The 13596-nt window shown below is 41.2% G+C and overlaps 1 protein-coding gene across 1 annotated transcript in view; it reads left to right on the top strand.

Moving 5' to 3' along the window:
- Positions 1–13596, top strand: part of ANO2 (anoctamin 2) — a 541215-nt gene that overhangs the window by 396411 nt on the left and 131208 nt on the right. Inside the window, exon 17 of the mRNA XM_040439201.1 lies at positions 13480–13591. Coding sequence (XP_040295135.1) covers positions 13480–13591 — 112 coding nt within the window. The remainder of the gene's footprint in view (positions 1–13479; positions 13592–13596) is intronic.

Here is a 13596-nt window from a genome sequence, read left to right on the forward strand (position 1 = left end):
TGGGCTGGTGAGAGTAAGAGTGCTCCCAGTCTGGACATGGCCTCATATTTGCCCCTGGTACAGGTTCGGCCGTGTAATTAATACGCTGACTTGTTTTCTGCACTACCCCAGATGGGGATGAAGATTGGATCCCTGTGAGAGAGGGAGAGACCTTCACGCACTTGGTGAGAGTAAGAGTGCTCCCAGTCTGGACATGGCCTCATATTTGCCCCCGGTACCGGTTCAGCCATGTAATTATTACGCCGCCTTGTTTTCTGCACTACCCCAGATGGGGATGAAGATTGGATCCCTGTGAGAGAGGCAGAGACCTTCACGCTTATTTGCCTTTGCCTGTGTTCTCTTGCACTGCACTGAACTGCACTGAATTATATTGTTGGAACTTTGCAGGCTCGCTTGGCAGTTCCCTTGCTGTCCTTTCGCTGAAAACCGAGAGAAAAGGGCTGAAGATTGGTGAGATCCGCAGGGGTTACCCTGCTTTAGCGTTGGATTTATGACTCCTACCTTTCAGCTAATTAACCTTAAATACATCATACGCACTAACAGAGACTAATCTTGATTAACTTGGACTGAGTGGAGTGTTCGTATATCTGTTATAATAACATTTAATTTCTAACCCAGTTCTTCCTCCATTTTCTCTGTAACATGCGGTTTTCCATTATGCTCTGAAAATATGGCTATAGTTGTACGCTTTTGACCTATGCTGCTTGAATTGAACTCTTTTTTTCCCTAGGTTTTGTGTCTGTAATGTAAATTCTCGCCGTGTTTTTTGACATTGTGTAGTAACATACTTAGCTACAATGCCCCCTACGTTTCGGAAGTCGGGGAGGGGGGAAAAGGAGGCCCTGGGAGCAGTCCCCAAGCACGACTAGATACATTTTTGAGGTCGCCAACGCCAAAAACCAGGGGGGATCCCAAAAAGCGGGAGGTCACCTTGAATTGGGAGGAAATAAGTCCACCGCTACAGGGCTGGTTTCTACGGAAGCTAAGGAAGTTGATAGGGAAGGCCTGGACAGTGTTAACAATAAATTAGCTGAAATTCTGGGGGCAGTGAATATGACTAATAGCACTGTATCTCAATTAACAACCACATTGGCGGCGTTACAGGGGGATGTCACTATAATTAGGGATAAAATTGCAAAACTAAGAGTAAAATTGGAAGATTTGGAGTCGGAGACAGTGGTTGTGAAAAAGGAGTTGGGTCTAACAAAAAAACGCCTTGAGGGTGTGGAGCAAGAATGCCTTGGGTTGAAAAACAAATTGATAGATCTGGAGGATAGATCTCGGAGGAACAATATAAGACTGGTGGAGTTCCCTGAGGGGGTGGAACAAGAGAACCCAGCGGACTTTGTGCAAAAGTGGCTGGTGCAAACATTTGGATCGGATTATCATTTTTCTACGTTTTGTGTAGAGCGAGCTCACAGAATCCCTTTGAGGAAGCCCCCCCCCCCCCCCAGGTGCACCCCCTAGAGCTCTATTAGCTAGATTGGTTTGCTCCAAGGACCGTGATTGGGTACTTAGACGCAAAAGAGAACTCAAAATTGGTTTTGATGGGAACGACATTCAAATATACCCTGATTTTTGTCGTGAGACACAAAATAAAAGGCGTTCTTTTTATGACGTTAAAAAAAGAAAAATTTCTGCACACATAAAGTATGCAATGTTGTATCCAGCTAAACTCAGGGTTGTTTATAACGATTCTGTGCAATTTTTTGCCACACCTACAGAGGCTGCACAGTGGCTCGATTCGGCCAGTATGTAGCCTCTGTTGGGGTCTTTTATTTCCGATGGTGTCTATATTTCTACCCGTTGGCTATATGGTGGGGTGGAGTGAGGAGTGGGGTTTGAGTGGGAGTCGGGGTTTGCGAAGTGGAAGAGGTTGATGGGGACAATATTCTCTGTGAGCCAAATGGTGGGTTGGGGTAGTGGCTATGGGTGGGGGGGTTGGCTGCTGTCGCTGGGCCTAGGGGACCTCTCTCCCCCCTCCCCTGCCGGTCTGCGGAATGTTTTGTTTCTAGAATGACGCGTAGGGTTTTGTGTTGGAATGTGCGAGGGCTGGGGGATAGAATTAAAAGGACAGTGTTTTTTTATGTCATGGCACGACACCTCCCGGCAATAGTGGCTTTATTGGAGACGCATGCAACGGTTGATAAGCTCCCCCAATTAAAGAGGCAATGGGCGAAACTGGAATACCACTCGTACCTCTCATCATATTCGAGAGGTGTGAGTGTGTATATCCATCATGGGGTTGATTTTCATCCGTTGGATGTTAGGGTGGATAGGGAGGGTCGATTTGTTTTTCTCCATGGTCTGTGGAGTGGACAGGAGACTATTTTAGCTTTTGTCTATGTGCCTCCCCCTTTTGCGCCCACTGTTCTATCTTTGTTGACTATGTTTATTTGTAGCTGTCACAGTATTACCATATAACTAAAACATAACTTTTAATAAATCATTAATAAAAGCCAATGACCCCTTAAATACAAAAAGAAAATATAATTTGTGAAATAAATAAAAAAATCTAGATGTGGAAATAATGTTCCACTTGCCTATGTTAGCACGGCAGCAGACAATATAGCATAGACTCATTGGGCGATGTCCCTGATTCTAGCCCTATTTCTTGTCTCCCTGCCTGCAAACGGAATAGCTGCCCTGATAAGGGTGATCCTGTGTCTCGTGCCTCCTGGTAACCCCTGGAAGACCCTGACGTGGGGGTAGATATAGAGTGCTAGTCCAAGGATGAGACCTAGGTTAAATACCAAAAAATAAAAAACAGTATACACTAATAGAACCCCATGGTGGAGTGGCAAGAAGGCCACCCAAATGACGTACAGTAGAAAATAAGTGGTGCAACAGTTAAATGAGTCTAGTGTCAATCAGACACTTAATTCGTCCCTACGCGTTTCGCCAAGTTGGTTATAGGCTCCTCTATATATGTGCAATAATTGTATAAGTTAATAATTGTCAATGCACATAGGAACCATGATTTGTATTGGTGCCAAAGCGTGTTTAAAGATAAATACCCCCCTGATATATATGTATCAGCTGGTGGCCACCAGCAGTACTTGCGTGTCCATATGATATGTCTGCCAGCTTAATGGATGTCTGTAGGGAGAAGGCGGCATGCGGTCATTCCATGTAGATGCATGTACATCGGCCCAGAATCTCCAAGGTGCGCAGCAGGTGGAGGCAGCACAGGGTAGGGCGCGCTCACGCTATTTAAATCCCCCTTCCGGGTGTGACGTGTGTACAGCGGATCACCCTTCCGATCGTGTGATCGCATCAACGGGTGACGTGAATGGTCACATGTCTGTATCCCGATCATGTGACCCCGCCTTCTCATTTAATGCGCCGATCGTCAGGATACATAAACATTATACCGTCTGGACACGGTGACCTATATAAAAGCTCATTTAGGAACATGTATATATTTATATCGGTTATCACAGACCATCCCATTATGGACAGAATGGTCATACTCCGTGGCCTATTGTCAATTTGCCCACTGTTAGATGCGATAGAATTTTAATCATATTGTGATTTCTTGTAATTAAAACAGGGCAACATCTGTGCTTGTCTTCTGTATATGGGTTATATGCCAGGGTGGACATGATGACATGTTAATTTCATTAAAGTAGAAAACAAATGTCCTTAGTCAAGTAAGGGAATTATTGGCTCAAAGGGACTGGGGATAAGTGTCGGAGCTTGTTTCTCCCACTAGATATATATATGATGTCGATAATATTAGGACCCCCAAATCCCGGAAAGATGTGGGAGACCATTTTATAAAAAGCACGCAAAGTCAATATGTTCATTTAGTCCAGCAGGTGCAACATTATTCAACATAAAAATTCACCGGGACTCATTTTGTCTGAGGAATTTATCTGGATCCCCCCCCCCCCCAGTTGTTGATTTCAAAACTTCAATCATGGAGAACTGAATGACATTTATGGTTCCAGCATGACTGGCCCACACATGTCGGGATATGGGTTTATCCCATCTATTGCGGATGTCCCCAATGTGTTCAAGAATTCTAGTTTTGAACATCCTCAGCGGTGTATCTCTGAAGTGAAGAATAAACCTGGTTAGAGTTCAATTTGTTCATAAACTGTTGGAACTCCCTTTCAGTTCCTGACCAGAGAAGTAGAACATCATCTATGAATCTGGACCAGAGAGATATGTGTCTGGTCCAGTCTGTCATAGATTCCGAGAAGACGACTGTGTCCTCCCACCAGCCCAGGAGCAGATTAGCGTAAGTTGGTGCACATGGGCTCCCCATCGCGGTGCCCCTGAGCTGGTGGTAGAAACGGTCCTCAAACAGAAAATAGTTGTGTGTTAAAATGAAGTTGAGAAGTTGCAGGACAAATAGGTTATGGTGGTACATGTCTTTGGATCTGGAGTCTAGGAAATATTTGGCTGCTTCAAGGCCCTTATTATGAGGGATTGACGTGTACAGTGCCTCTACATCAATAGAGGCAAACCAACTCTCTGGCTCCATGGTTATACCCTCCACTCTTTTTAATAAATCCGTCGTATCACGAAGATACGACGGTAGAGATGACACAAAGGGACAAAGTATATGGTCAATATAAGTCCCCGCATGTTGAGTGAGACTGTCAATCCCTGATACTATAGAGCGTCCTTTTAAGGGGACGGTCCCCTTGTGTATTTTAGGGAGTCCGTAGAATGTTGCTGTTTTCGGATTGGTGGGTATCAGAAATTCAAGTTCTTTCCGGTCTATGCATTTATCTATCAGACCCTGTGCACAATTTGGAATAGCTCAGCCGAATATAGGCTGGTGGGGTCCCCCTTTGATACTTCGTAACTATTCTTGTCTGACAATAGGGAAAGACACATTCCTCTATATTGTTGAGGGGAGAGAATCACGGTATTACCCCCTTTGTCAGATGGCTTAATAATGATTTTTTTTATTTGTACTCAGGTTTTGTAATGCCATCATCTCTGTTCGAGTATAGTTTTTATTAGAGTAATTGTGTCCAATTTTCTCCAAGTCACGTGTGACTGACCTCAGAAAAATGTCAATATTTGCTTCATTCAGTGTTTTTTGGTGGCATTTTCACACTTTTATTTCTCAGGGAAGTAAAGGGGCCTTGTCCACTTGGGCGTTCGCTCTCGTCTAGTAAATATGTCAAATTGTCTAGACTCTCTAGATCCTCCTCTCTATGTTAATTTGTAGTAAACCCCCGTGTCCGTTGTTACTGGTAGGTGATTTTAATTCGGTCTTAGACCCGAGACTGGATAGGGCATCTATCTCCTCTAAACAGAGGCAGACTTGGTCTCCCCTGTGCAGTATTAGTCGGGAGCTTGCATGGGTCGATATTTGGCGCCATCTGTATGGAGAAAAAAGAGCGTATTCATGCTTTGGTCGGACGTACAAGTCAATGTCAAGAATCGACTTAGCGTTCGCAAATGGGGCTATGTCTGATCAAGTTGTGAAGATGAAATATGAACTGCACGAAATCTCCGACCATTCTCCGGTTCTGCTTCTGCTCAGGGGAGTGGGGTTAAATGCAGGTCCTAATAGAGCCTTTAGACTGAACCCATATTGGTTGGAGGTTATTGGTGAGGGGGATCTAATTAATGAGGAGATTCTTGAATTCTGGCATCAAAATGAGGGCTCCACCCATATCCATTTTGTATGGGACGCTTTGAAGGCCTGTATCAGAGGCCTTTATTGCGGTAAAATAAAAAGACAACGAGCGGAGTTCCATAAGCAGGAAAATGCAATGAAGGAGACAGTTAGGAGGTTGCAGGGTGCTCTGACTAAATATGGTACGGAATTACTTCGCATACAACTGAAAGAAGCTAATCAACAATATAGGACCTTTATGGTAAATAAGGCCCAACATTACCTCTTTTTTCAAGGACAGAGACGTTTCAGTGAGGAGGGGAAAACAGGTAAATTGTTAGCTGCACTGGTCGCTAATCAAAGGGGTGGGACTAAAATTAGGTCTATTAGAAATACTCGGGCCAGATAGTTAAGGATCCAGATCAGATCAGACAGGAATTCGACAAGTATTACTCTACTATATATAGATCTGAAACGGTATGTAGTCCGACTATTTGGACCAATTAGAAATGCCTTTTCTCTCGGCTCAGGAAACCGGAATGCTTGATCACCCTATACGACTGGCAGAATTGGAGGCTGCTCTCCTGTCGGTTAAATATAACTCTTCCCCCGGGGCGGATGGTTTGCCATTTGAAGTTTATAGATATCACGCTAAGGTACTCCTCCCTATTTTGATGCAGGTTCTAAATGAATCATATAGATATGGTTCTCTTCCCCCATCTTTTAGGGAGGCAATTATCACTTTAATTCTAAAAAAAGATAAGGATGGTAGTGAGGTTGGATCATACAGGCCCATATCACTCCTTAATACAGACTATAAGATCTTCGCAAAATTTTTAGCAAACCGTCTTAAACGGGTAATTGCAGGCCTGGTTCATCCTAATCAAACAGGGTTAATACCTGGGAGACAGATTCAGGCGAATCTGTATGGGGTGTATCTGAACCTGCTGGTAGGGGGGGGACCGGACCACTCCATCTTGTCTTTGGATGCTGCCAAAGCGTTTGACAGGGTGGAGTCGTCCTTCCTGTGGCGGACCATGGCCCATTTTCGATTGGGGACTACTTTTATCGCAATGACTCAATTGTTATATACTCAACCAATAGCCCGAGTTAATATTGATGGGGTTAATTCCTCTATTATTGAGCTTCAACCCGGCACGAGACAGGGGTGTCCCATCTCTCCCCTTTTATTTGCGCTATTTATGGAGCCGTTGGCTTGTAGGATTCGTTTGAATGGTCAGATTCGGGGGTTCGGGGTAGCGGGAGAGAGTGATAAAATTAGGCTCTATGCAGATGATGTCATACTCTTTTTGGACGAGGGCTGGAAAGCTGTCCCGTATGTTATGCAGGTGATAGAGGAGTTTAGTCAACTGTCGGGTTATTTAATCAACTAGGCTAAGTCCTCACCCCTCCCGCTAAATCGAAATGCCCCCAAAGGTGGCTCCCAGGTCCAGATATTGTCTCTGGATGACTCTCTGGACTATCTGGGGATAAAGATAGGTGTCCCTATAGTTAGATTCTATGAGTTAAATCTCTCCCCAGTAATAGACAAAGTAAAGGGGAAAATTAGAGCCTGGCAAAAATTGTCAATATAGCAATCTGATCGTCTGGGATTAGTAAAAATTATCATAATACCTCTGGTCTTGTATCCTATCTGTGCCTCCCCCATTTGGATAGAGGATGCTTTTTTTTTATAGATTGGAAACTTTAATAAATGACCTAATTTGGGGGAGGAAGATGGTCCATATAAAGCAGAGGTATCTGTGCCTGAGTCAGAAGGGGGACTGTCACTTCCTTTTTTTCAAGGGTATTTTTTTTCTGCGCAGCTACAAAGATGTTGTAATTTTTGAGAGAATGCACTCGGGCAGTATCTTTCCAGGGTAGGTCACTTGACAATATTTTTATGCACTTAGAAACAGGACAGTTTGGAGCTTTGGACACTAGATGTTTAATCCCGAGAACTCTGCAGAGGGTCTGGGATAAATTGAAAATGATTTTGCAGGTGTCACATGTTTTTCATTTCACCCCATTGTGGGAGAATCAGAATTTATTGGAATTTTTGAAAATAACAAATCACACTTATTGGAGTTGTAGGGGTATCACTAGAGCGGCACATTTGTTTGTCGCAGATCAGTTTAAAGCCCTAGGGGACTTTAATCTCACAAACATCTCCTTCTTAGACCGATTTACGTATGCATGCTTAAAACATGCATATGAAGCTTCATTCAATAAAACATACATGATTACTCAACAACATTCATTTTTTGATTACTGTTTTCTTCACTTAGGGAAAAGGATTAAAATGGCACAGATTTATTTGAAAATGCGAGATTCACTGTCCACGGTGATTTCTTTTAAAAATATACATAAATGGAAGCAGGAAATGAGATCTCCCCCTCTCCCCTTGCCACAGATTTTCAAAAATATGAAAAAGGTACTATCTGTAACCAGCTATAGATTGATTCAGTTTAAGATTTTGCACAGGTTATACTATACACCGCAAATGCAGGCTGAATTTGCTAAGAACAGAGGTCGTAAATTTTTCTGTCAGAAGTGCGGCAGTCCCAATGTTGGATATATTCATCTTTTATGGGAATGTAGTGTGATAAAGCGGTTCTGGGAGCAGGTATTTACAGCACTGCAGGGGGATCTTCCCCAATCTTGTGCGCCGGATAGGATTTCTGCGATTTTTGGTTTGTATATACCAGAAAACCCTAACTCTTCCGGACATCAATTAATCTGGCTGAAGAAGGGCTGCTTGATAGCAAAGGTTTTGATAATCAAGAGATAGGGTTCTCCCACTTCTCCCGCATTTGTGGAGAGGAGGTTGAAATGCGGAGAAGGGGAGGCACGCGATATGCCTTTGTCCCGTAGAAGCGAGGTGGATTGACTATGCCGGTTTGATGGGTGGAGTATGTGGTATGTGGACTGGTACGAGGGGGGGTATGGGGTTCGTGCTATCAGCGACGGCCGCCAAGAGGATGGGGGGGGAAATAGGTGGGATTAAAGGTATTAAGCTTGAGTTTACAGAGCTGAATTTAATGTTACTGTCCGTGATGATGTTAAAATTATAGTAATATTTCTTTTATGTTTATAATATTTTTTTTTTGCGTTTCTCTTACCTGCTCTGTTCAAAAGTTTTGTAATTATCACTGAAGAAAATAAAATATTTATTTAAACAAAAAAAAAAAAATCTGCCTTCCCAAAACCGTATGGCATTCCTTTCCTTCTGCGCCCTGCCGTGTGCCCGTACAGCAGTTTACGACCACATATGGGGTGTTTCTGTAAACTACAGAATTAGAGCCATAAATATTGGGTTTTGTTTGGCTGTTAACCCTTGCTTTGTAACTGGAAAAAAATATTAAAATGGAAAATCCGCCAAAAAAGTGAAATTTTTAAATTGTATCTCTAGTTTCCATTAATTCTTGTGGAACACCTAAAGGGTTAACGAAGTTTGTAAAATCAGTTTTGAATACCTTGAGGGGTGTAGTTTCTAGAATGGCGTCCTTTTTGGGTGGTTTCTATTATGTAAGCCTCACAAAGTGACTTCAGACCTGAACTGGTACTTAAAAAGTAGGTTTTTGAAAATTTATGAGAAATTTCAAGATTTACTTCTAAACTTCTAAGCCTTGTAACGTCCCCCAAAAATAAAATATAATTCCCAAAATGATCCAAACATGAAGTAGACATATGGGGAATGTAAAGTAATAACTATTTTTGTAGGTATTACTATGTATTATAGAAGTAGAAAAATTGAAACTTGGAAATTTGCTAATTTTTCAAAATTTTGGGCAAATTTGGTATTTGTTAAAAAAATAAAAAAGATTTTTTTTTTTACTTCATTTTACCAGTGTCATGAAGTACAATATGTGACGAAAAAAATCTCAGAATGGCCTGGATAAGTCAAAGCATTTTAAATTTATCACCACTTAAAGTGACACTGGTTAGATTTGCAAAAAATGGCCTGGTCCTTAAGGTGAAAATGAGCCTGGTCCCTAAGGGGTTAAAAAAAAGTGAAAAAAAATACAAAATAAAAACTTTAATAAAAATAAAATAAAGATTGTCTTTTTTCATATCCGTTCATTTTTTTCATAAAAAAATAAATAAAAAAATACATATAATTGGTATCTCCGAGTCCATAACGACCTGATCTATAAAAGTATCATATTACTTATCCCGCATGGTGAACGCCATAAAAAATTATGTAGAAAATAATGTAGAAAAAAATGATACAAAAAAGAAACTACAGCCCATCTTGCACACAGTTACATTGGTGAAAAAATAAAAAATTATGGTCTTTAGTATATGGCGATGCAAAATATAATTTATTTTTAACATAAAAGTGATTTTATTGCTAAAAAAGTAGTAAAACATAAAAAACAACATAAATTTGGTATCACCATAAGCGTGTCAACCCACAGAATAAAATAGTCATAATATTTACCACAAGAGGAGTCCCATAAAAAATAGAAAACACTGACAGAATTGCCACTTTTGCCCACTTCACCTCCGCAAAAAATTGTATAAAAAAAGTGAGGAAAAAGACATGTCTACCCCAAAATACCAATAAAAACTCCCCACACAGCTACATTGGTGAAAAAATACAAATGTTATGGGCCCTAAACTAATTTCAGTAAATTATATGTTAGAAAATACTGATGCCGCTCCTTCCCTTCTGAATGCTGCCGTTCCCCCAAATAGTGGTTTATGACCACATATGAGGTGTTGCCGTATTCAGGAAAAAATGCATAACATCTTGTGGGGTGCATTTTCTCCTGTTACCCCTTGTGAAAATTAACAATTTGGGGCTACAGCAACTTTATATTGGAAATAAAAGTTAATTTTTCATTTTCACAGCCATCTGTTTCTAAATTCTATGAAATACTTGTTGGTTCAAAGCATTCACTTCACCACAAAATTTATTCATTGAGGGTGTAGTTTCCAAAATGGGGTCACTTTTTGGGGTTTTCTTTGTCTCTTCAAATGTGACATGGCACCTGAAAACCATTTCAGCAAAATCGGCTCTCCGTTAACAATATGGTGCTCCTTTCCTTCTGAGCCCTGCCATGTGCCCATACAGCAGTTTACGACCACATATGGGGGTTTCTGTAAACTGCAGAATCAAGATAGTAAATATTGAGGTTTCTTTGGCTGTTAACCCTTGATGTGTTCCATGAAAATTGGATATAAATGGATAATCTGCCCCAAAAACTAGAATTTTTAAATTTCCCCTCCATTTTGCTTTAATTCTTGTTGAATGCCTAAGGGGTTAATAAAGTTTGTAAAATCAGTTTTGAATAACTTGAGGGGTGTAGTTTCTAAATTGTGGTCATTTATGGATGGTTTCTACTATGTAAGCCCCACAAAGTGATTTCATAAATTAAATAGTCCTTAAAAAAGTGGGTTTTGGAAATTTTCTTAAAAATTTCAAACTGTGCTTTTAAACTTCTAAGCCTTCTAACTTCCTAAACAAAATAAAATGACATTTACAAAATGATGCTAACATCAAGTAGACATATGGGGAATGTAAAGTAATAACTATTTTATGAAGTATCACTATTCTTCCTAAAAGCAAAGAAATTCTGATTTTGAAAATAGCAAATTTTTCCAAATTTTCAGCAAATTTAGGATTTTTTTATGCATAAAGGTAAAACGCATCAACTCAAATTCATCACTATGATGAAGTACGATGTTTCATGAGAAAACAATCTCAGAATAGCTTGGATAAGTAAAAGTGTTCCAAAATTATTACCACATAAAGTGTCAGATTTGGAAAATGGGGCTCTGGAATTTGGTCCAAACAGGCTGTTTAAGGGGTTAAATACACCTAATATAGGTGTATTTCAGCATCATAAATTACCCCCATAGTGCCTATACTGCTGCTGTACAGGCTCTGTGCAGATGGCTCTGGCATCTACATGGGAACTTGTGATGACTGTGGCCATAGAACTGATATTGAGCCAAAGTATGCGAACCAATGTGACACAAAGGGCACAATACAATACTATGCCACACATTAATATCAAAGACTGAGCAACTCACAAGAAATATACATTCAAAATGAGTCCACAATATGTAGTCCTCACCAGGGGCATTGGTAGGCTCTCAAAAGATCTGTGGCCCAAGCCCCAATGAATGTGGCCCCGTTCTCTAAATTGATCCCCTGCCCCCCTGCACTTTCCTGTACTTGTTATACAGCAGCACATACCTCTCCCATCTAGTGCCTCCCAGGTGACGTCTCCTCTGATGTATATCTTCTCTGTCATCATCTTCTTTATTTGGTCTGGACAGCTTCTTTTAGCTGTGCCTCGTCTCTGCAGAGTGTACTATCCTGAAGAAAAATGATTGCCCCCTATATTAATAGTGCTCCTCATAGTCCCACCAATAGTAATTCCCTTCTAGAATGCCCTTATTAGTAATACTGCCCCTACAGTGCCCCCAACCGTGATAATACTCCCCAAGAGTGCCTCCATTAGTAGAAGAGCCCTCCAGTATTATTAATGCCCTCATAGAGCCCCCAGTAGAAATAAGGCCATATATTGTTCCCCCAGTGGTAATAAGGCTCTTTACAGACCCCCTCAGTAGTAATAAAGCCCCCATAGTGCTCTTAGTAGAATTAAGGCAGATCTATGAGTCCCTCCTATATATAGTAGTAATAAGAACGCCTATAATGTCCCCTGGATTTATAATACCCCTACAGTGCCCTCAGTATTTATACTGCCCTCTACTGTTATAACGCTCACCCTGAAGTGCCCCCAGTATTTATATATATTGCCCGATGCAATGCCCCCTGTAGTTTTTCTCCTCCCTCCACCATACAGTCCCATGTAGATAACATCACATCATATCTCCTGCCCCCTCCAAAATACAGTCCCATGTAAATAACATCACTCCTCTCCCTTTAGCCCCTCCAATATATAGCCCCATGTAAATAACACTATTTCCCTCCCTCCACCATAGAGTCCCATGTAAATAACATCACACCATCTCTCCAGCCCCCTCCAATATACAGTCCAATGTAAATAACATCTCTCTCTATCTACAGCCCCTTCCAAAATACAGTCCCATGTAAATAACATCCCTCCCCTCCCTTCAGCCCCTCCAATATATAGTCCCATGTAAATAACATCACCTCCTCCCCAGCCGCCTTCAACACACAGTTCCATGTAAAGAATATCACCCCCTCCAACATGCAATCCCATGTAAATATCACCCTCTCAACATTCAGTCGAATGTAAATAACATCACTCCCTCCCCCAGCTGCCTTTAACATACAGTCCCGTGTAAATAACACCACTCCCTCCCACAGCCGCCATCAACATACAGTCCCATGTAAATTACATCACTACCTCCCACAGCTGCCATCAAAATACAGTCTCATATAAATAACATAACTCCCTCATCTCCTCCAACATTCAGTCCCATGTAAATAACATCAGTCCCTAAGTTCAGCCCTAACATAGTCCTAGTTAAATAACCACAACTCCCAGCATTGCTCTGCCTCTCCCTTCACCTACCTCTTCTCATGTACACACCTCACCACAACTTCTTCTCCCAGGTCTTCTCTCTCTCTCCTCATCACAGGTCCTTCAGCTCTTCCAGTGCATTAGATTCAATTGTATTGCTGTCCTGAGGAAGGCCACTCTATCACATATGAAGAGCGCTAGTATTATAAATGGCAATTAGTAGGTGAGGAATCCTGTTACAAATTCTGCATTGGGACCAAAGAGCTGCTGGTGGTTTGCTTCTAATTGTTGATTAACGTGCAAATAATAATTATATGAACAACATTTACATTATATTTCATGCTATACAGTAAAATGTCCTACATATCTTAGATGATTTTTGACAGTTTCATCAATCAAGGGTCAATGTTTTATTTTTATCTAATGCAGAGGTCCCCAAAACAGAGAAAACCTTTGAAGAACGGTTGATACTCAAGGCATTCCTTCTAAAGTTTGTGAATTCCTATGCCTCAATATTCTATGTGGCCTTTTTCAAAGGAAGGTAAG

The sequence above is a fragment of the Bufo bufo genome, chromosome 1, assembly GCF_905171765.1.
Source record: "Bufo bufo chromosome 1, aBufBuf1.1, whole genome shotgun sequence".
NCBI lineage: Eukaryota > Metazoa > Chordata > Amphibia > Anura > Bufonidae > Bufo > Bufo bufo.